Source organism: Anopheles coustani, chromosome 2, assembly GCF_943734705.1.
Source record: "Anopheles coustani chromosome 2, idAnoCousDA_361_x.2, whole genome shotgun sequence".
Taxonomy (NCBI): Eukaryota; Metazoa; Arthropoda; class Insecta; order Diptera; family Culicidae; genus Anopheles; species Anopheles coustani.
This window is the reverse complement of record NC_071289.1, coordinates 44,494,666-44,517,919: the sequence shown is the minus strand read 5'-3', so window position 1 is coordinate 44,517,919 and position 23,254 is coordinate 44,494,666. Positions and strand designations below refer to the sequence as shown.

At 40.6% G+C, this 23,254-nt stretch overlaps 4 protein-coding genes across 4 annotated transcripts; 2 read left to right on the top strand and 2 right to left on the bottom strand.

Moving 5' to 3' along the window:
• Positions 1 to 330: 330 nt before the first annotated feature.
• On the bottom strand, positions 331 to 11,036 carry LOC131264435 (uncharacterized). Its single transcript, XM_058266738.1, has 3 exons — positions 10,967 to 11,036; positions 5,096 to 5,391; positions 331 to 3,936 (listed from the first exon to the last, which is right to left on the bottom strand). Exons 1-3 carry the CDS (start codon positions 11,034 to 11,036, stop codon positions 331 to 333), a joined length of 3,972 nt encoding a protein of 1,323 aa, XP_058122721.1.
• A 2,398-nt stretch (positions 11,037 to 13,434) lies between these two features.
• LOC131264434 (uncharacterized) lies at positions 13,435 to 16,512 on the bottom strand. Its single transcript, XM_058266737.1, has 11 exons — positions 16,310 to 16,512; positions 16,043 to 16,241; positions 15,633 to 15,976; positions 15,358 to 15,564; positions 15,149 to 15,293; positions 14,917 to 15,075; positions 14,656 to 14,847; positions 14,400 to 14,588; positions 14,207 to 14,322; positions 13,733 to 14,036; positions 13,435 to 13,668 (listed from the first exon to the last, which is right to left on the bottom strand). Exons 1-11 carry the CDS (start codon positions 16,510 to 16,512, stop codon positions 13,627 to 13,629), a joined length of 2,100 nt encoding a protein of 699 aa, XP_058122720.1. The 3' UTR covers positions 13,435 to 13,626.
• Positions 16,513 to 16,933: 421 nt separating this feature from the next.
• On the top strand, positions 16,934 to 20,717 carry LOC131262411 (vacuole membrane protein 1-like). The gene is made up of 5 exons (XM_058264405.1): positions 16,934 to 17,070; positions 18,245 to 18,501; positions 18,886 to 19,167; positions 19,241 to 19,556; positions 19,633 to 20,717. Exons 2-5 carry the CDS (start codon positions 18,278 to 18,280, stop codon positions 20,083 to 20,085), a joined length of 1,275 nt encoding a protein of 424 aa, XP_058120388.1. The 5' UTR covers positions 16,934 to 17,070; positions 18,245 to 18,277; the 3' UTR covers positions 20,086 to 20,717.
• Positions 20,718 to 21,650: 933 nt separating this feature from the next.
• Positions 21,651 to 23,174, top strand: LOC131262855 (DDB1- and CUL4-associated factor 13). The gene has a single exon (XM_058264939.1). The coding sequence runs from the start codon at positions 21,743 to 21,745 to the stop codon at positions 23,081 to 23,083; it is 1,341 nt and encodes a 446-aa protein (XP_058120922.1). The 5' UTR covers positions 21,651 to 21,742; the 3' UTR covers positions 23,084 to 23,174.
• The last annotated feature ends 80 nt before the right edge of the window (positions 23,175 to 23,254 follow it).

Below are 23,254 nucleotides of genomic sequence, written 5' to 3'. Positions count from 1 at the left end.
AATTAGTAATTCAAGATTATATGCATTCATGGTATGATTTGAGTGTTTTCTATCCCCTTTTTCACTAGCGTTTCTGTGACTTGGCCGCGCTGCTGCTCTACACATTATTTATAAGAGTGTTATGGTACTAATGGGTGGGTCATTTGATTTTCCACGAGAAACAATGATTGTAACTTCATTCTGTCCAATTTGATACCGATTTTGGATGCCACAGTTCACCGTATGTTCCCCCTAGTATGCACTTGGGTTTTCAGTCCAGTGGATGATCGTTGATCATCCGTTGGAAAATTGCTCACCATGCACTTACGTTAGCTATCGATGAACTACTTTTTAACCCCAACGGGCGGCCAAGGAATAGAGCGATTTCAACAGCTCCAACGCGCGGGTATCGGAATAATGAGGAGATGAGTGCTTTTTGCTTGACCCACTGGAACCAGGATAATCCAGTGAGCTTGATAGGTCCTTCGGCAGGCGCTGGGAAACGATGATCGGTGGCTGCAAATCCGGGTCCGCTTCAAACGATTCCAGCGACCGACCACCATCGGCTCGGTTCGTTGTGGACACGGTACTTGTTGCGACGGTAGAACTGCCATATTCCAATCCACTCGTTGTAAAGACCGGCGTGGTAGGAATGGTCGTAGGTTCAGTGGTGGTATAGATGGTAGATCCGGTATTGGTGGTTGTTTGGAAGTAGGTAGTTGGCAGCGGTGTCGTGGTTTGCGCTCGTGTCTCGTCGTACTCCTTAGCCCATCTACCGCGAAGCTCTTTACCGCCATTCGACGAGTGGTAGTTCTGACGAGCCTCGGAGCTCGAATACATGCGAGTGGTGGCCACAGTGGTTTGCAAACCGCTTTCCCTGGGCAACTCATCACTGTCAATATCGTCTTCCTTGCTTACCGCCTCGCTGCCGCTGGCATCCTCGTTCGATTCTGCCACGGTAGCGTAGTTCTCCGTTGTGGCGGTGAAATTATGCGTGCCCTGTACCACTGGACCATCGTACAGTATTCGTGCAGCGTTTGTAGCGATTGTTTTACCTCGACGTTGACCCTGGTCTCGGATCTGGGAACCTCCGCCAGACAGCTCATTTGTTCCGTGAGGGCTCGTCACGCCATCAATGTTGATGAGGGCATCCAGTAGCGCTTTGCGGGATTCTTCGTTGGCCGTCGAAGGATCATCGTCGCAGGTACGTATCAACAGTAGTATCAATCGGCGCATCGACTTATCCTTATCAGCCATCTTCATGACGTTCATCAGTTTGTCCGCCTGGGCGTCGTTCAGGTCACCGAACATTTCATTTGCCTTCTGCTGCATATCAGCAGCATTTTCCGGTTGACGCATCACCAGCCGGGCCGATGATTGCCCATTTCCCGGCGAGGCGATGGCATCCGGGACGTTCAATAGAGTCCCATTCCATCCATACAGGCGCGGTTGATGGATCGCTGCGGCGTGCGAAGCAGTCGGTTTCGGTTTGTCCAATTCCATTAACTCATCGTTGATCGTGAGCGGGTCGAAGAAAACTGTGTACGACATTGTCGTTCGCGATGGAGGACCCGTGTTAGACGTTTGCTTTTCACTTTCGACCGATTTGATCTCGTTGGCGTTCGTCGTCGTTAGGGTGGAGGACGTGGCAGAAGTGTCTCCGGCGTAATTGTTGCCCGACTTTAAGTTATTCAACTGTATAATGCTGTACTGGTTGCGCTCGTAGATGGGTCGCTGGTTATGGGAGCCGACTATGGATTCACTATGGGCGCGCTGCAGCTGTTCGTCGTCGTCAAGCGGTTGCGTGGTTTTCGGCGTTCTCACCACGTTGTACTGGGCAGCTGGCATAATTGGGGGTTTGAGCTCCGAATGTGGAGAGGGAATCGGTTCATTGGTAGTACCAACAGTGGTACTACTCACAGGTAACGTGCTTGGGCTGGTCTGTTGACTGTAAAGCGGCGCTATCGTTGCCACGGTTTGCGGTATATTCGATTTCACCTCAAAGCTACCATGATCCGTGTAGCCATGGTTATTGTTCGCCAGTGCCGGTGATCCCAACTCGCCGTTCACCTCATCTGCCAATTCATTGCGGCTGCCTGTGATGAACTGAATAGATAGGCTTTTGCCCTGCTTAGCACCGCTGTTGGCTCTGGGTGTATTAAACACTGGTTCGTAGTCAGTCGTAGTCGTGGGTATTGTGGACGTGATTGCAGCGGTCGTTTCCGTTGCGCTCGTCTCAGTGGGATTCTGAGCCGTTGTAGTGGTTGTGACATCGGAAAAGTCAAGCACCTCACCATTGTTATTCTCCGCAACCTTCAAAGGAGCGTAGTAGGCTTGCTCGGCCGGAGGACGGAAAGTAACTGTTTCATCCGTAGTGTACTTACCGACTCGAATGCGATCCAGTCCTTCTAGCTCGTTCGATTTCGTTGGCAGATAGCTCGTACTATCTGAGGCCGGAGCTTTCGGTCGAATTTCTGTTAGTATGCGACGGAAGGTAACAGGATCCTGCAGGTAGGCTGAGAGCGCATGGGTAAAAATCTGTGCAAGCTCTCGTATCTGTGTGGAGTTAGACATGCCAAACACCGGATACCGGGAAGACTGACCCTCCAGGTCGTGCTCTAGCATCGAATCCATGTAGTACGCGTCGCTATCGGTCAGATTGTTTTGGTTTCCATTATCGAGACGGTTTCCGTCGTCCGCATCCTTCGAACGAAACAATCGATCATACTCGTTCAGCGTGGTACGCGTTAGCAGCGATCGGTGGCCAGTTGGAACGTCCGCTTTGCGTTCACCCAGACGCATTCGACGGAAGCGATCTGCGTTCGGTTCACTTCCTGCCGACTGTAGCACGAATTCGATTGAGTCGGTCATCGGTATGGATGTGGACTGCGATGCCGGTGAGGACGATGGACTGATTTGATAATCGGCACGAGGACTGGCCGCAACGCGAACACCCAGGGCATCGCTGGAACCGTCAGCATCATTCTCGCTATTGCTCCGATCATCTATTTTAAGGCTCTTGATCGTTTGCATAATTTCAATTGCGTGATCCATTACGGACTCATCGATGGTACCATCACGTCGTACCGGCACAGGCTGACCGGTGTGAATGTGCGATTCTTGATCGCCATCCCCACTCCCGAGGGTGGCCTTTGCAGTGGCCGTGGTCGATTCCACCACCGTCGTTTTGGCGCTTGTGGTGAACGTGGGCACCGTCGGTGTGTAGAATTGCGTCACTTTGCCACTCAAATTAAGTTTCCGCGCCGTTGTGTAAGGTATATAGTTCACTGCGTGATTGTTACTGTAACCTTTCGCGGACGCATCTCTCGGATCGGGCAATGTCGAGCGATCATGCAGCGCACTACCATCTTCTACCTGGTTCTCGGAACGCAGCTTACCGGCCGCCGCGTCCTTGGATGGTTTGTCGTGCGCGTAGTATGAGTTGAACATTTTCTGTGCCACCGAAGCAAACGAAGCACTCTGCGCGGTGTCCTGTATCTCATCTGCGCTAGTGAATGATATTTTCCTAGAGCCCTTGCGATCGACACGATTGCGTCTTCCAACATCGCTTCGTTCACCGGCTCCATCTGAAAACTCGGCCGAGCTGATCAAGTCCATGCGCCGGTTAAACTCCAGAACATTTCCAATCGGTTCCAGCGGAAAAGCCGGCTTCTGGCGGTGTCCATTCGGAACTTGCTCTAGCAACAGCCGCTTATCCTGGATAGTGGTCGTCAGTCGCTCGTCGTTGGGATTAATCGGTTGCGGAACTGGGTGTTTGCTCTGCAGTCGGGCCCGCTTAGCCTGCGTCAACATTTCAGTACTCTCGGCATAGTGGTTTGGCGTTGCAGCGCAGTCCACTTTAAACCACCAGTCGCAGATGAGATCGAGCTGGCGAAAAATCGTACCGTTCGGGCAGAGGAACGAGATCTTCTTGCCTTCGTCACATATGTGAAACACCTTGAACGGGAAGCAAATTTAAAAGTAGCGATTAATGCTGGCTCACAAAATGTGTCGCCTTTCCAACAGACAGCTGAAATGCATCAATTTTTGGTTTGTACATTTCTGTAATCAGTTTTTGTGCATGTTTCTACTTGACCCTCAAAGGCACAATATTTTTTTAGTTTGCCTTATTTGTGCGTGGTGTAAAAATTATAAAATTATATTATTCCATCAAATTGCCTGTCAGTCTATACAATTTTTTTCCTTTGATTTGGTTTGAGCAACGGCGCTTCAATAAAAAACTAACGCTTGAAGTGATTCCTTTTTTAAAGTAAAATTTGTATTTTTTGTGAGCAGCATGCTAGAATACTCTTGTCTTGCACATTCAATAACCATTTCATGAAAGTAGATTATAAAACATTCCATTTCCATGATCACTTCATGAAAGTCAAGTAAAAAAACAGTGAAATTTAAATTATTAAAAACCACATTGCTCTCTTGTCTGCTGCATATAATTTTTATTTTTACAAATTTAAGGTTTAATTATTCGTTGAACCGAAGTTGCTCTCTTTTCTGCATTAATTTTCATTGAATTTTCTTGTTTTTTAAATGCAATAAAAATTTTGTAAAAACATTGTTCTCTTCCCTCATTATTCTCGAAGCAAAAACCTCAAAGAAATTTGAAATTGATCGAGATACAACGTGCGTGTTTAATTGGTTCATAAGTTTAGAAACATAAATAATAAGCTATAACTAAACATTCATAAAAGATAATATAAAAGATTAACTATACCGATAAAACATTTGGTAACGAAATCAAATAACGTCGATAATGCACTTTTTGAAAGTGTGTATAAATATGTGGTACGAGATTTTACTAGGTAGAAATATCATTAAACCACTCGGTTATTGAGCGTTAATTTCAAAGCAATCTAAAAATAATAAAGTATACTAAAAATGGTTTACGTAAAAACAATTTAGCTTGGTTTTTATACTGTGAATATTTGTTAATCCATTAAGTTTGGAATATTTTCAAGCATGACTTTGGTGCTGATCAATGTCTCGACTGTTTAATACACCATATGCTAAATGGTTCAATTGAAATGCTGTATAATAAATTAAGGTATGCAAAACACACAGTAGAAATATTGCCCACAATTATACCCAATGAACTCACCTGGCAGCGTGTTTCTAGGTCGGCGAAATAACCATTTCCGTGGTTTTTGCAGTCGAAAATTGTACGAGGAATCTGCGTAAGTACTGGGAAATCAATACCAGGCCGTCCGACCAAGCCTTGATAGCTATCTGCTTCGGTGCTCGCACCAACAGCGTAAAGGGCAGCAGCAGCTTCTTCGTTCAGTACCACGCTCCGGGTGCTTAGTCGGGATCGTGTCTTTCGAGATCCCTGTTCTATCAGATCGGCGCTTTGCACCGGTGAAATGGGCACAAAAAGAAGCACAGCAGATATCCAGACTGGAATCGAAAGTAGATGATAAGGATATTATAACAATAAGAAGAGATATATTCAGTCAAATTTGCTTCTTAACATGTTAAATAAACTCCCTACTTTCAAGTATTGCTTGAAGCCCATTAGAGATTTTAAATTTTAACCAAAAATGAAAGGTAGTCCTAGTTCTGATGGGAGAGTTTCATTTTGCTAACACGATGCCATGTAATCCATAGGGGTATGGGTCTTATTGAAAAATAAATAATGTCGTGACGTATTCACGATAGGTTTTATTTTAGATCCTTTAGATTTATCTAAAGGAGTAATTATCTAAAGAAAGAATCGATGGAACAGACACTGTTATGACGATATCCAAAAGGTATACAGCGATCTTAACGTGTATATTGAGAAAGAATCGCCGAGCTCCGATTGGCTGTCCAACGTGAATACCACGTGACATTAATCCTAAAAAACCATGTTTATGCAGTTCCGAAGGACTGAGAAGGAAGGAGAAGGGCAATTTCGTCCCAAAATTAGTATTGAATATATTAAACAAAAAATATCATGAATATTTGTTCCTTTTGGCTTAATACATATTATCTAAATAAGAAGTAACACTGACTGCAAATACATACCGAACTGGAGAACCAAATTTTTCCAAAACATGATGAAAGATGCTTGATTTTATCCTTTAAACGAAATGAAAAAAAAATTAAATTTATATGGTGAAAAATAAAAATATGAACAATAAAAACATGGAAATACCTTTTAAGTTGATTTATTACTTTTCGACGTGCGCGCTCTAGACCTACGGTTGTTGATGTAGTAGTAGATAATTTTGAAAGATTTCATTGGAAGTTTAAAACATTTTTGAAAAATCAAAGATTTTCATTAGACTTTCATGCAACAATGTACATTCCGCAAAAGTTGTTAGATCGACTCCTGTAAAGGCGACAAGAGGTAAGAAAACATTGAAAAGAAATCTTCGTTTTAAGAAACTCATGTCTAAGACACACGACCAAGAAGTCGAAGTGAATCCAGTAGAAAATATGAAGATGCAAACATAGATAATATAAAACTTTTGGAATAGGTCGAAAACCATTGTTATGCAACAATAAAAAGAAATTATATTAAACCAAATCAAACACAAGACATTTGGGTGAGCCTGCTTTCGAGAAGTAACAGGCTTGTTACTAATAATAAGTTTCTGGATACGGCTTCGGCAATTAATTGCTCACGTTTTGCAACAGGAAATCACGCAATATCGTTGGCAAATACTGTATCCGGAAAAGAGTGTTGCTCCCCAAAGCAATGTTTGTTTATCCGGAGGATGATGAATATTCTGATGATGCAATTGCATGTTTATCATGATCACGAATGCTATCGTTGTTGCCGCCGGTAACTATACCGAAGCGATCGAAAACTAAGGTCTAAATTAATCTTTCTGTTTTTTGCTGTTTTCAACTTAACCCTACTTGAGGTAGGTATTTCGCTTATAACGAGTCTTTTTTCACCCACTTTTCGCTCTACATTCGCGCCGCAAACTCCTCGTTCACTCGTTCACGATTTTCCATACAATTTCGTAGATTTTCATGATTGTTACCTACAAAGATCTATGATGCTCCCCATCAACTCCAACCATTGCGATGGTTACGCGATGCAATCCCCCCTCGCTTTACTGCCTCCTCCGGTTTGTGGAAAGAGACGTGGCAATGTCTGCATAGATCTGACCTCTCTCACAGCCCAGCCGAGCTACACAGACCAATTATTACACGAGATCCAGAAATGAGAAGAAGTGCGGCCGAATAGCTTCCACCTCCAAGGCCTTCCGAGCCATTGTCAGCGGCTCATCAGCAATGGGTAGAGCTCTGGGAACGGGTTAGTTTTGTTATATCTTATGTAAACCGGCGAGATTTTCTCCCAATTGGTACCAACACTAGAGGCCATCTGCTATAACACAATGTACAGAAAAATATGATGCATTTAATTATTCTGATTTCTGTTTTGTTGCGCTACCGTGCAATCAGCTCCAAAAGCTCATGCCTGCGACTAGCTGAGCAAAGATAGAAGACATCAATTAATAGGAAAATGATTTCTCAATCTACTGCATTTGCTGGTGAATTCCAATCCAGCGCAATCCATGCAATTAGTTAATCAAGCATTACAATAAATCGGTTTAACTAAGGATGGTTCTTTACCGTAGTATCTTTGTTTTTATAGTTTCATACATTTAAATAACAAGTCCGAGTGAAGCAAATTTGTCCATTGTAAAATAAAATTTCCCACCCTTCCTTTGGACTTAAAAAGTCCATGTCCATTGCATCAGTTTTAAATAATAAAGCTTTTTTATCTTGCTTAACCATTAGCAAAGAAGAGTAATGTTCATAAAGATGCCTGTCAACTGTGACCGTACCGAAGTAATCTAACTGTAAGAAAGGGACATTTAATTGAAGTGAATTCGAATTTTTGAGCAATCATATACTGAGCTCCCCTCACAAAAGGCTTAACGTGCATATTTACTAATACTAAAGTCAATACAAACGCTGTGAATTTTTATAGCATCCAACTTTTCCTATCACTCTTCGCTAAGAAATAAAGATAAGGTCAAATCTGGTTGCAATTATTCAATTTGTGGCTGCATCGCTCGAAGGCACCGCAAGATGCAATGGATACGGACAATAAACGTTTCTACCTAATCTTTCGTAACATAGATAGTTGCAACAGCAGCGAGCATCGAACATGCTGCGGCACGTTGCAGCCCGAGACCGCGGTATTCGGGCCTGAGAACACGTGCAATTAGCCGACAGCGCGATACGGAAAATACAAGGAAAAGAAAGATGCATACCCGAACTTAAATACCCGGCTGGATATATAAATTACCCATCTATCCTTGACTCTGTTGCATTTGCAATTATAGATTAGTGCACAGGGCTAAGGGGTCTCCGGATTGCCCTCTTCGTGCAGCTTTTGTGGGGAATTTTTGGTGTTATTTTTGTTTTACTTTACCTCGTTATGTTTCATAGTCAGTATTGTTCAATTGATGTGTTTTTACATGACCATTCGATTTGCGTGTGGTTTTTTGAATGGCAAAGGCAAGTTCTTTAGAAAGATCTTTAGAAAAGCTCCACATTGTTTGTACTTTGTTCTCCTCCATCTTAAGGACGCCACCTCCTTATGCTAGAAGTGTGTTAGGCATCATGAATAAGAATTTGAAAACGTAACGACTGAATTTGGTTCTTCCCAAATCCAACGATATGCCAATCAGGTATACATTTAGTACGGCGCAAAACATAGTGAACAAGTTAGCCAACAGCCAAAAGGTACGGGTATCAGTGGGTTGTCGGACAATGTCTGCCAGAGAGTAGAAGAATGGCGCGGGAGGACAGTGGGAAGCGCGCCGTGGATTGCAGAAGTCTCTGGATTGTGCATTGTTTTCGCTATTTCACGTGATTTACTCCCAGAGATTCAAACGAAGGAGATTAAGTATGCTGTAAGCAGCAGGGAGAGTGCACAGCTGGCTAGTTCGCAATGGTCACAATTGAAGACGAAGCAGGTAACCGTAGATGCTGGCAGCTGCGGGAGGTGGTAGGTGGAGCAGTAGTTGAAGCGGTGGGACTGTGGCGGCTGATGTGGCGTGCAATGAGATCGAATCATAATGCGAGGTGGTACTATCGAAACCCGGGCCCAGGAGAAGTTGCATCAAAGCCCCATCTCCCAGACACAATCTGTACATGGTCATGGCATGTGGAATGAGCTGGAGGAGCTGGTTTTTGACTCGGCCAAAGTTTGTACGGTGAGCAAATACGACGGAAAGACAGAAACGGTGGGAATGGGGGTGTAACGATGTATCTGATACTCCGTTTGTATGATAATTGTTACCAAATAGTATTATTTTCATGACTTCGTCTTTGGAGACGCTCTACGCGGTGCACTTCATTATCATTGTTTTTTTTATGTTAAGATCATTGATTGACCGTGGTGGATATACGCTAAGAATCATGATAGCACGTCGGCATGGAATTTGAATACTTTTCTTTTTAAAATTAATTGTATCTTGAAAATAAATATGGACAGCCCGATTAAACTAAAATGAAAGAAACGACAAACTTTGCACTATACATCGTAAATTTCCATGCCTTACAGCTCTATCGCAAAATCAGCTAATACAAGAAAAAAGGGGGGAATTTCAAATAACTACAATTATAGTCACACACCCGCAGGGACTCTGTACCATATGGGGAAAAAGAAGCGTGATAGAAAGGTATGTGATTGTGACCTTTCGAAGAAAAAAATGTCAAATCCAAATAAGATGGCCATCGCCGTTTGCCATCAGCATCTTCTCCAGACCGTCTAAAATAGCAATGCTTCGCGTTTCTTACCAGCCCAAACGTGAGCCAGTGCGAGTGCCAGGGTCGTGCGCCAGACTACGCTGGTAAGCGGCCGTCCAATTCGAGGCAGTATGCGAAAAGGAAAACAGTAACATTGACATTTACCCCTTTCCGACAGCGTGGCTCGTTTTGGAGCTCGTTGTGTGGAAAGTGGAAAGAACTTCTCCGTTCACATGATGCGCCCGTTCGAGAAAAGGAAAGTGGTTAGAAAAACTGGTTAATCCATGCACTTCCCTGCTACGATCGAAACGGTGATAAAGAGGGTCGTCACGATCTTGGAGTATGTATGGAATATGTTTGAATGGACTACGCACTAACGTCAGGGAAATCGATGGTATTTGATGTTTGATAACCAGCGAACGACAATTTAAGATTTGGCAGAAAGTTTGGAGAAGTTGGGAATCCTCAACATGCTTGAATCTTAATTATTTTAAATGAGTTGATGTAGATGTGTGTTTGACATATTTGTTAGCATTGTAGAATGTTTACTTTGAATATACAGAACTTATTACCAAACAGTTGTGTAAAAAGTAAGAAACATTTTAGATAAAACACTTAAAACAAACCATAAATACCTTTCTCCTTGTGTTGTATACTACTGTTGTAAGAAATCGTCCTTGTAGAAAATACACACACAGTCTTGCTTTTGATGGTTCTCTTTCCAGTTCTTTTTTCTAACACCACAAACTTTACAGACTATCACTTTTCACTATGCTTCTTGCTGCATTTCCTTAACTTTTTTTTTATCAAATCAACAACGTGGTGTATGCACATGTTCAAACACGGATCCTCCCAGTTGATCTTTGCTGAACGCCAATCGTAAACTGTTACAATTCAAAATAAATTGGTATCACTTTGAAACTACGAACGACCCTTGTCGTGCAAAGGCAGTGGAGTAGGACAAATTTTAACAGTCAAAAAAATGGTACCATTGCTCACACAACCACTCCGAGTGCGCTCTAGACTACTACTGCGAGGCTATGGCTGCTGTTGACTGCGTCTTAACACTGTTGCAACCAGCAAAAGAATGTTTCTGAGCACTGAAAAATTGCATCCAATATCTTTCTAAGCGAGATGGCTCTTCCCCCACGCGCAGCACCAACATCGCGCATCATCTTGCGCATCGCTATGCTGCACGATTGTACTTACGGTTAGGGAGCGAACGAAGTCCTCCCTCCATCGTGCGTTTGTTTGGAGCCATTGCTCAAGTTACCTCTCACCTTGCGATGCTCGAGAGCTACGGTCCTCTCAACGAACGGTGGACAGCATAGGCACAGCCACATCACTCTTCCATCAACACGGACATGCTGCAGTTGCTGTTACCTCTGCAACGAAATTCATTCATCCCTTCCAAACGGAATCGGGTTCGTGCCCGATCAAACAGAGCAATCTCTTTGAAACCACTCGTCTACTTGGGAGTTCGCCAATTTTGGTGGTAGTATTGCATAGTGACTGAAGGAGGCACTATTGGTGATACCTAAAACCTTATCAAAGCTGTATGTCGTTTCAAATGTTCCCGAAGGCTATTTGAGTCACGCACTAGGTGATCAAATGGCATAATTAAAAATATAACTTACTGTCGATCCAAACCGTTCGGCCACGTTTATTGCGAAGGTTCGGGCTTTTGTGTCATAATTGTATCTTTTGTTCTTAGAGGTAGTTTTAGCAGCCATACATTTGCTACAAGACATCGAGCAATAGTATGACCTTCCTCATTATTATCTTCTTCTAATATATAAAAGTCACCGTTGTCTGTATATATATATGTATGCACTCGCATCACGCAAAATCTACCGGGCCGATTTACACCAAACTTGGCAGGAAGGTAGCTGATTTTCCAGGATTGAATGATCTGAACTACGTTTGTTGATATCTTCAATCCTCCCTACCCCTCCCGAGCACCTACCCTCGAAAATTAAAGAAAAACAATTATAGCTCAACCATTACTGATTGGATTTACATAAAAATTGATACACATGCTGCTTTCGTAAGGACATAGCATGGTTTAAAATTTCATCGATCTAGGGGAAGGGGAAAGGGGGGCTCTCATATTACCCCCTACCTCAAAAATGGTAAAAATGCAATATGGATATCAATTTCGCAAGATTTAGGATCTCTAAATCTAATGGCCTTACTCTTAATGTTCAATCTTAGCTCAGACTCCCTCTATCCTCCTCTTCTTCAGCATAACAATAGCAATTCTCAAAACGAAGAGCGTTATTTCTTATCATGTATTCAACAGCATTACGCAAACTCTAACAGACCGATTTGTGCCAAACTTGACTGGATTAGCTAATTTTACAAGGATGAATTGTTTGGACTTCGTTTGTTGATATCCCCATACCTCCCTACCCCTCCCGGATAGCAACCGTTCAAAAATAAAGAAAACCAATTAAAGATCTACGATTATTGAACAGATTGTCACAAACTTGGTACACATACTGCTTACAAAGAGACATAGCTTTGATTAAAATTTCAACCTCCTAAGGCAAGGGAAAAAGGGGGCTCTCAAATTACCCCCTACCCTAAAAATAGTAAAAATGCAATATGGGTACCAATTTCGCAGTATTTGTGGTCTCTAAATCGAATGGCCTCACTCTTAATGTTCAATCTTAGCTAAGACTCCCACTACCGTCCTCCTCTCCAGCAAAACAATAGCAATTCTTAGAACAAAAAACGTCAATTCTGATCACATGTATTCAACGCAAAATCTAATAAGTCTACCTTAACCAAACTAGGCTGGAGTGTAGCTAATTTTTTATGATTTCGAATATCCTCCGTCCCTTTCCCGAACCGAAAACTTTTCCCTATCCCCGAACACCGAACACCTAAAATGAAGAAAAATAATAATAATTCAACAATTATGGGATGGGAGTTTTACAAAATTTGGTACACGTACTTCTTAAATATGTAGCCATCATCTAATAAAATTTCATCCATGTACAGGAAAGGATAAGAGGGGCTACCATCTTACCTCTATATCTCAACAATGGTTTAAAAGCAATATGGGTATCATTTTCGTAGTTTTTTTGGGGTCACTAAATCGAATGGAATCGAATTTGAGTGTTCAATCTCATCTCAGACTTCTTTTATCTTCTGCTACAAATATTCTCAATCACACAAAATCGATTCGATTTACACCCAACATACTAATAAGAAAGCCAATTTTCAAGTGTGAAACGTCCAACATTCTTAACATTGTAAAACTCAAGACACTGAATGAAAACACTCTTTCGTTTGGAATTGTTTTTCTACCCGGATGAAATCGGGTTAATCAGCTAGTTTATTATATTGCAATTATAGCTGAAATGTTTTGTTTGTAAAAAGTATAATGTAATAAATAGAAATATAAGCTTAAAAATAGTTATCGTAACTACTTTGTCTCTGTTAAATAAACGGTGATAAAAACTGGAAACTCTTACAAAATCGTTTATTCTTCCATGTTTTCGCCATTCTTAATATATCGATCGTCTTTCGTTATGCCCTTAGGCAAACTGAAACTTGTATAAGTGTTAAGTAATTGTTTTTATTATTGTTGTTATGGTGGAACAGAAAGATACATTTGCAAAAATATCATGTCAATTGAATAAAAAAGTCGACATTTTAGCTATTAGCGAGGTGCTATCATATATTGGTTATCGTTATATAATATCATTTCAAAGAGTAGTTAAATATTTTCACTTCTTCAATCACACAACATGTATTAGATAGTTTTGTAGCTATGAAAAGTATCTTGGTATATTTATAGAATACATATTTAATAAACGTATAACATACAGACACAATTTAAAAAAAATATTGCCAAAACTAGTTTACTTGAGAGCAATCATTAAGAACAATAAATATCATCTTTGTTTAAGCGCCTCTACGCTCTCATGATTCATCAGACGAATCGTCTTCAAAGTCTATTGTCATCTGTGTCGATCGAAAAAAAAACAGTTAGAAAACATTCAATGGATAGTCATGAAGTAATAATTACCTTTAACTCCAAATCATCGTCAACGGAAGACATTAGTTGATTCAATCCCACAGTTTCTTCAAGATGTTTTGCTATATTTAAAACGTCTATAATAAAATCATCTTTCTCAGAAGAATAGCGCGAAAGAACAGGATCCGAACATGCAACGCAATGACGGTATCGTTCTGTAGCGGTTATCATTGACTGAAAAGTATTTATGTTACCGCGTATCGAATGCGGCAGTGTACCGAGAATGCCTTCTGGTTCTTCCGCTATTCCGAGAGTATCATTTTTAGGCATCCGGTAAAATGCTGGTGCACTGAATCTAGGAACGATTGAAAAAACATTAATATTTACATCTTTGTTATGCATTTACCTTCTGGTTCTAATAAGTGTGTCTGCCAAGTGTAAAAATAATCTGGTAGTGGTACAAGCATGGGGACATGAACTTGCTTTCCAACCAAAAGGAAGTCTGCCAGTTGAATAAAACTGTACCTTTTAGGATGATGGATCAATGACACCATTAATTCCACTGCCAATCCAGCCGCCATGTTCGAAACAGCTGGTCGCGTTACAGTACACTGTTGGTCCAGGGTGCGATCTTTCATTGACTGGTATGGAATCGAAAAAAATACGTTTAAAGTCTAGCCAACCTAAGATATCCTACAAACATCTTTTGTATACTGACATTTCCTGGTGCAACGATGTCGTTGCAAAAGTAACAGCCTAGGTCAAATCCTTTAATCATCTTAAATCCTGCCGGACAATGCTCTTCGTAAGCATCCTTTTCGACTCTGTCGTCCAAATTGGTGGAATCGCGATATCCATGACGCATTACTAGGTATGAGTCGAAGCCAAGCGCTGCATTTACGACAAGCTTTTTGTGCAAAGAATAAGATAAATTTTCAAGTAGCCCTCCAAAGATGATATATTACGTTACTTACCTTCCCATAAAACGCTGCTAGCATAGATGGAAGCCATCTGCTTTCTCGTGAATCTGTTAACAAATATAAAACGTCGTGCTCTTGGATAAGTTTGATAAGCTTCACTAGTGCAGCTTTGCTTTCGTTTGCATCATCACCAGTTCCGATTGGATGACCAGGCATAGGCACCTTCATATCAAACCCAATCGCGTTCTGAGGAAAAAAAAAAGGTTCATCTTTAGTAATGGTCGGATACTAAGTAAGTTTATGAGCTAGTTTTACAATTGAAGGATTGATTTCGCGTAATCGATCTGCAGCTGTTGAAGCCTTTGGTTTACCACCGTTCACTGCATCTTCGTAGCGGTATAAACTTTGTCGAACAGGGTTTGACAGTGAGACCTTGCCGCAATCTACGAATGTGATTGTAGTTATACCCCATGCCTTAAAAAGTAAATAAATCGTTAATACCACAAAACTGAATTTAGTGGTAGTATGAGGGTAAAATACAATTTACCATCAGTGATCTAGCAACGTTGCATCCAAGAGTTCCGGCACCGAAGAGTAGACATTTTGTGCGGACTATTGCTTCGAGATCCAGCGAAGGAACAAGCCGCCATTTCATTAGCTTTAAGTTGAGATTGATGGCATTCTCTGCAAGACTGTACAATATTGTTGTGAGACGTATGATAGAAAAATGATGCCGGGGTAATGATCAGAGCATACCGTTTGGGAGACATAGTATCGGCCAATAATGCAACACGAGGGATGTACCTTCCATTTTCGTTAGCTTGCCATCCCACCCAATTGCAAAGGTTTTCTGGATCTACCCTTTCCTCGGGTAAAATAATATTCATAGATGAAAACTGAAGTTTGTTGGTGGCATCACGGTGTACTCGTATCCATTGAGTGCTTTTTCCAGCTAGTCGGGGGCTATTGAAGATTGAAAGAAAGAAATTATTATTCATTTATTTTATTCTATGAAGGCAACTGGATCTTACCATGCCATCATGAGATACGCTAAAATTTGCCTCACATGCCAGCCAGCTAATTCCGAGTCACTATTTTCCGTCATATCGAAAACACAAAAATAAACATCCTGCAAATTCGTTTCACTAAAATTTGCCTCTCTATTTTGGTGCTGAATTTGTTCGGAAATTGTTTTTATACCAGTCATACTGTGGTAGATGAAAAATAAATCATTTAAAGTTGCCTGCTGCTCAATACAGGAACGAAAATGCTCTGAAATCGCTATTGGGAGCGGTTTCGCTTGCTCATATGTAAACAGAAGGTCTGTAGGAGCGGGAAAGGCAAACCAATAGTAGAATTTATATGTTTTTAGATCCTAGATGAGGAAAATAAACAGTTAAATTATAACTAATTCACCAGGGTTGTGCAGCAGAATACTTACGGCGAACGATATCACAAAAAAGGTAAACAAATCTGTACTGCTTTGCAAAGTTTCTGCCTTCATGAGGTCGCGATAAAACTGTACAGCTTGCGTTTTCAGGAGTACATTCTTATCGCTCTCTTTGAATGACTCCATTGTATTGCTGTTTAGCAGCGTTCCTTTACAGCAAAAATTGCCATTGGAAACGTCAGCGTATTGTCTGAAATATACGATAAACGTAAACTAAGTATGCATAAGAAAAGCAATGTGAATATACGAATAAATTACTCATTGAACGAATTGCAGGCAATCTCCACTAAAACTGCTTTTCCCGTCTGCATTGATAAGGTCGCGAAAATCGACCTTCCAGATTCGTCCAAACGATCAATATCGATTTTGATTTCGGCATATTTGTGCCAGAAATCGTAGTGAACTATTGACCGCGGTGGAACAAATTTGAGGATAGTTTTATTATTTTCTACTTGTGCCATCGTCTTTTGTTGTGTACACGCTACACTGAATGCTTTTAATGTTTTGATTTCTCGGCGTTGAAACAACTGACGATTGTCAATTTCTTTTCAAGCAAGGTTGCTAGAACGAAGCAACACTTGCTGCAAGCAACCTTGACAGCAACACCCCGTATTGCTTGACGAATGTTTGCAATCCATGATGTAATGAAATAACGCAGTTTTCAATGTTATTAAGGCCCGATAGAAATTGTACACATTTTTACATTATACCAGAGTCTTTGATGCCCAATATTTCCCAATTTAGATCTGTTTTGGAAGCTTTGAAGATAAAGCGAACTTTTCAAAAATTAACTCTGTTTGAACTTCCAAACTAAGCATGTAAATGTAAGCCTCATATCTGAGCATCTAGCAACCTTGCGCTCATGTGACACATGTCGTGTGGTCGGTCGATTAAACACACGTACACCTTTCATGTTGAAAAGAACAGAGTCGCGTACGATAATTTAGTTAAAGATTGATCGCGTTGGGCAAAACTCGTGCAGTGCATCGTGTGCAGGTTGTGCCGATTTGATAGATAAAGTAATAACTCGGTTGTTGCAAGTTTCTTACCATGTGAATCGGAATAGCCTCCCAATGGTCTTCTAGGGTAGATAACAGGCGTTGAAAATTGCATGTGCGGTCTCGTGCCTGTTGTATGTTGTGGATGGGGCGCTAGCAGAGTCGCGAGAAGTGCTACAATGAAAACATGCTACAAAGTAGATGATCATACGATAATTCTTTCTGTCTGCCTTTCTTTATTATCTCTCCTGCTCGCCCTCTTCACTTTACCTGCCAGGCAATCATTTAACACGCATTGCAAAATCCAGCCCTTTTTTGCAGTTCTGCACAGAGGAAATGAAAAAAAATGCTGACTTGAACAATCTGGTCTACGAAGAGGAAATTTGTAATTGATTCTTTTGTGGCGGTGCTCCAATACCCTTGTTCTTGTTATATCCTTGACTTGAGCTGTGGTGTTCATATGCTTTATTGAACTCCTAATGCCCATTAGCTGTCGGTCAGATCATTATGTCTGAGACTGTCGTGGGTCATTACAGTAAACTGTTCGAGGCGGTACTGTTTTGTTTGGGTTGCTGTTACAGCATAAGACAGTAACTGATTTTTCGTACTTCGATCTATAACTACGAGCAAAGTTCATAGTTCGCCTCGAGCGAAAATGAAGCATCTTGAACAGTTACTACAGAGATTGGAAAAGTTTTGAATTAAATGTGTCCATAAGTTTTGCATATAATGTAAAGTTTTTGAGTGGGAGTTGTAACACTGCATGTGCTTTATTATCAATATCCTTTATTCCTGTTTAGCAAAAGAGAAATAACCTTTCGAAATATTAGTTCATAAATTTCTTTGTCTGCAATGGATGAGATAAGATAAATTTGTCTTTAATAAACAAATATTCTTGGTACAACCAATCGAATTTCTGCAGACTATGAAAGTATCTCGGAGAGTAAGAAACATATCTGCTTTTCCTGTGTTTTATCAGACCCTTTAACGCACTAGTCCTACACTATGAAGCCCTAATAACCAACTGTGTAAAATTGTAAACCCTTTGAACACTTCGATTTCCTATACCTTTCTTGAAATCATGCCACGTTATTTGTGTTCGCCACAAAACAGTTTCAGTTTTAAGTGTGTTTTGTTGATAAACCGTACAAATGATATCTATTAGCATTGCACATCTCTTTCACATTCATTGCAGTTGCAACGCTTGGGGGAGAGAATCGGCAGCATCATGAAAAAATCTAGCACCAGTAACTCGAACATTAACAAAACTGCGACCCGTAACGGCAGCAGCAATGGCAGCAATAATAACAAAAGCGCTGTGCTTTCAATGAAGAGTGAGAACAAAAAATTGGCCAAAGAAATTAAATCACTAGTGCTTTGGAAATCACCACTGAAAACTCTCAAGTACGCTAGTCTTGAAGTATTGTTTCTAATAAAAACTAATGTTGATAGGTAAGATCTTTTTTAAAATATTTTATTTATGTTTGTACATTTACTGTTAATAGCACTAACGTAGCGAATGTTTTTAATGCCTTTTTATTTAGTTTGTGTTAGCTTTAGACTTATAGTAGTTGGTACAGATACTCTTTCGACTATTTTTTTCATTTCATGCGTTTGCTTACCCTACTTCTTAACCCTAAAATATTACTTAATATGTCTGATTGATAGTGTCTGTGAAGAACTCCTGAATATAAAATTACAAATATTGTATTGGGCGAATTCCTTAGTGAAATACCCCCTGAAATGATTGTCTCAAAATACATGTGATATTAGCAATACCCGAATATAGGTAAACAAAGGTGATAATTTAATAAATTGTTCTTTTTATTTCTACAGGTTATTACACCAACGTGCATTGTTGCTAGCCATCATCAGTCTGCTATTTACAGTGCTAGTACTAATTTATACACCTGGCCAGCATCAACAAGTGATTGATGTTTTCAAAAGCAAAGGATTTTTCATATGTTACTGGCTAGGGTTGGGTATTTTGTCTTCGGTAGGACTCGGCACAGGACTGCATACTTTCATCTTGTACCTTGGCCCGCACATAGCCAGCGTCACCCTAGCGGCATACGAATGTGGATCCTTAAATTTCCCGGAACCACCTTATCCCAACGAGTATGTTTGTGTAACAACACTGTATGATTACATCGAGTATGGTGAATACTAATTTCATATTTCTAATCCATAGAATACTTTGTCCAGAAGACAAGGACAACGTTGGTTACATTGTTCCGTCGCTCTGGTCCATTATGGCAAAGGTTCGATTCGAAGCATTCCTGTGGGGTGCCGGTACAGCCTTGGGTGAACTTCCGCCGTACTTCATGGCAAAAGCGGCCCGTCTCTCCGGAAACACCACAGATGAACCTGAAAATATTTTGGAGCTGGAAAAACTTCAGAAGCGAAAACAAAAAGGAGAAAAGCTAAATCTGTTTGACAAAGGAAAGCTTATGATGGAAGACATAGTTGAACGCGTTGGATTTTTTGGAATTTTGCTGTGTGCTAGTGTGAGTATTTTTTTCCTTCTTTATCGTTTTACATGATTTATTTATGTTGACAATTTTTCTATAAATTTATTCCCAGATACCCAATCCACTGTTCGACTTAGCAGGCATCACGTGCGGACATTTTCTAGTTCCATTTTGGAAATTTTTCGGTGCGACTCTAATTGGAAAAGCAATCATTAAGATGCATATACAAAAAATTTTTGTCATCATATCATTTAACGAAAATCTGGTTGATAAATTCATAGAATTGCTCGCATTCATTCCATTCATCGGTGTGAAATTGCAGACTCCTTTTAAGGCGTTCTTTGAGGGACAAAAGCAGCGACTACACAGAAACACTCAGAAATCGTCGCCATCGTCCTCCAAAGGGAACCTGCTGGCAAGTGTGTTTGAATATTTTGTGTTCGCCATGATTTGCTACTTCATTATCTCAATTGTGAACACTTTTGCTCAAAGTTGCTGCAAACGTATGCGAAAACAACATGGCGCCACTTCGTCTGACGTTGGATCTGCTAAAAAACTTTCCTAAATATTTCCAATGCTTCTAGGAGTGTTAACGGTTGCTTTTAAGTGAATCAATAAGTAGCATAGTTTGCTATCGTTTCTCGTCCATCATTAAAACCCAAGTAAAGACAAAGAACCTGCAATCGTGGAAACTGCATTAATATACACGCAAATAAGAAGGCTAATAGTGGTAGTATAAATAACAACAATATCATTGTTAGTGCATTCGTTTATTTCTAGTCAAATGTTGTTTTGCAGTCAATAGGAAATGGTGACAAAAAATATAGGAAAGCAAAACAACAAGATTTAGTAGCTCCCGAATTATTCTTCTTAGGTTTCCATCAGTCCACTATAGCTGCTTGGTTGTTCGTCGAGCTTCGTATCACGATTAGATGATGATTTATTTTTGGACGAAGGCAAGACTAGAAGTTGATGATTTGGTGATCTAAAATTGAATTTTCGTCACATCTCTCAAGCCTTTTTTTCAATTGTATTGTTATTCATTTTTCCTCTTGCGAGAGATACGAGAGAACACCATAATGTAAAAATATAATTTTAAAAAGTGATTTTGATTGTTTAATATGGTTGCACACATTTCTATTGTTTCAGTTCTACTAGTAAATGGTTTCGTTAATAAAGTTTTTTTTAAATCATCTACCTCAAGCCTCATTTGATAATATTGACATGAAATAATTATTCAATCTTCATATAAAAATGCTGTATAAACAAACACGTTATATATAACATTTAATTTAGGACACTATAAGCAGCAAGGTCTACGTCCTCCATATATGACCTACCACCATATCAGCTCTGTTCGGTGGATTTTAGAAAATTATAGGACAGAATGACCGTGGGTGCGTCGTTCAACAACCTCGCAAAAACTAAGTGGATACAGAAATTATTTCTTATCATTCCAAATTTGGCATTCAGCAACAAACTTAAAATAAATCTATTCGCTGGAATATGAACCACACTTTCAAATTATGTTTTGTTCCTCGATTTTAAAATCATCTTATTTGCGCGGTTTTATGATAAAAAACAGGGAAATGTAGAAAGCGTTATTGCTTAAGCAGAAAAATTCGTTATAAAATTGTTCACAGATAAAAAGTTCATTTACAAATATGCAGGACGATGGATATTTTTAATCTATGAGCATTGTAACAAATTGATACAATTCTGATCCTCATATTGCTCAAACTAAAAATAATATGTATACCAAATCATCGCATGGATAGACTTCCTAGCACAACACTAGGCGTTCGATATCATAATATTAATTATTGGTCGGTCGAAGATGCTGAATCAGAAAATGTCGGAAGGGCGGAAATGTAAAAAAACGTGGTAACGGCCTGTTAATTAAATAGTTTACTTGATTGATGCATGCAGATCAAAATGATTATGGGTCCGGTGGTGTTAAATTGGCTGCGTTCGACTTTGGCGTTTCAAAGATAAATTTAAGTGAATTGAGAACTTTGAATAGGAATGGTTGTTTTGGTATTTTGAATTTCAGGAGCTATCTGTCAAATCGCTCTATTCGACCCAACCTTGATCTAGCTCCGACTTCGCATTTTTGGCTTGACAGCTGCATCACACATGGTTCGCGACGTCATTTAATCAGTTGGTAAACCAAAACAACTTACTTCGAGAGTTTCCGAAAGGGAATTGTTTTTTAAAACAAAATGAAGGTAAAAGTTATCTCCAGAGATCCGGACAAGTACATCCGTGACACGAAGAAAGATTTGCGGAAAACGTTTCGTAATTACGACCCTACGCTTCATCCATTTCAAAGTGCCAGAGAATATGTACGAGCTCTCAATGCCACCAAACTGGAGCGAGTGTTTGCCAAACCGTTTGTCGGCAACCTGAACGGACACAAGGATGGTGTGGCCGTTTTGGCAAAACATCCTAAGAAACTTTCGATGTTGGCCAGTGGAGCTTACGATGGCGAAGTAAAAATTTGGAGCGTCGCTAGCAGGAATTGCATAAGAAGCTTAGATGCACACAGTGGCTACTGTCGTGGCATTGCGTTCAGTAGCGATGGGATGCATGCAATAACAATTGGTGACGATAAAACAATCAAAACATGGGCTTACGAGCAAGACTACGAAGAGGGTGAGCAAATCAAACCAGTGAATATGATTCCTACAAAGGGAATGCTGGTGTCCCTTTCCCACTGCTACTATGGTCCAAACTTTGCCACCAGCGGAGACACCTGCCACATATGGGATGAAAGTCGTAACGAACCCCTGAAGGAGCTAAAATGGGGTGTGGATATGTTACAGGACATAAAGTACAACCCCGTTGAAACATCCTTGCTAGCTGCGTGTGCCTCGGACAGAGGCATCATTCTATATGACCAGCGAGAGGAGAAACCGCTGCGTAAAGTTGTAATGACTTTGCGGTCAAACCAACTAGCGTGGAATCCGATGCAAGCTTTCTTTTTTACGGTTGCCAATGAGGATAATAATCTGTACACCTACGATACAAGAAACCTAGAGCATCCGTTAAAAATACACAAAGGCCACGTCAGTTCCGTCACTTCAGTGGACTATTCCCCGACAGGTAATGAATTTGTATCTGGAAGCTACGATAAAACCATTCGCATTTTTGATGCGCTCAAATTGAACAGCCGGGAGATATACCATACCAAGCGAATGCAGCATGTTACCTGCGTCAATTGGAGTATGGACAATAAGTATGTTTTCAACGGTTCCGATGAAATGAATGTACGTATTTGGAAGGCGAATGCGGCAGAGAAGCTGGGGTCGTTGAAGATGCGCGAGAAGAATGCTTTTAACTACAATGCTGCCCTGAAAGAGAAATATGCAGCTCATCCCGCTGTGCGACGCATTGCTCAGCATCGGCAGGTCCCTAAGTCAGTTTATCATGAACAGGCTAAATTGCGTACCGTGCATCTGAAGGAGAAGCGAAAGGAAGAAAATGTTCGCCAAAACTCAAAACCCGGTACCGTGCCGTATGTATCGGAAGTTGTTAAAAAGGTGGTCAAGAAAGACCACTAATAAATGCAGGTAGTTTGAGCCACTGATTCTGGCACCAAGCTTTCATACTTTGTACGTTCTGATCGATTCAATAAAACTTATGTTCTTTCAACAAATATACCTATTCGGTTTTTATTTGCTGGTTTAACTCAAAAGCAACCATCTGGTCGTATCACGTTTTATTTGATTTAA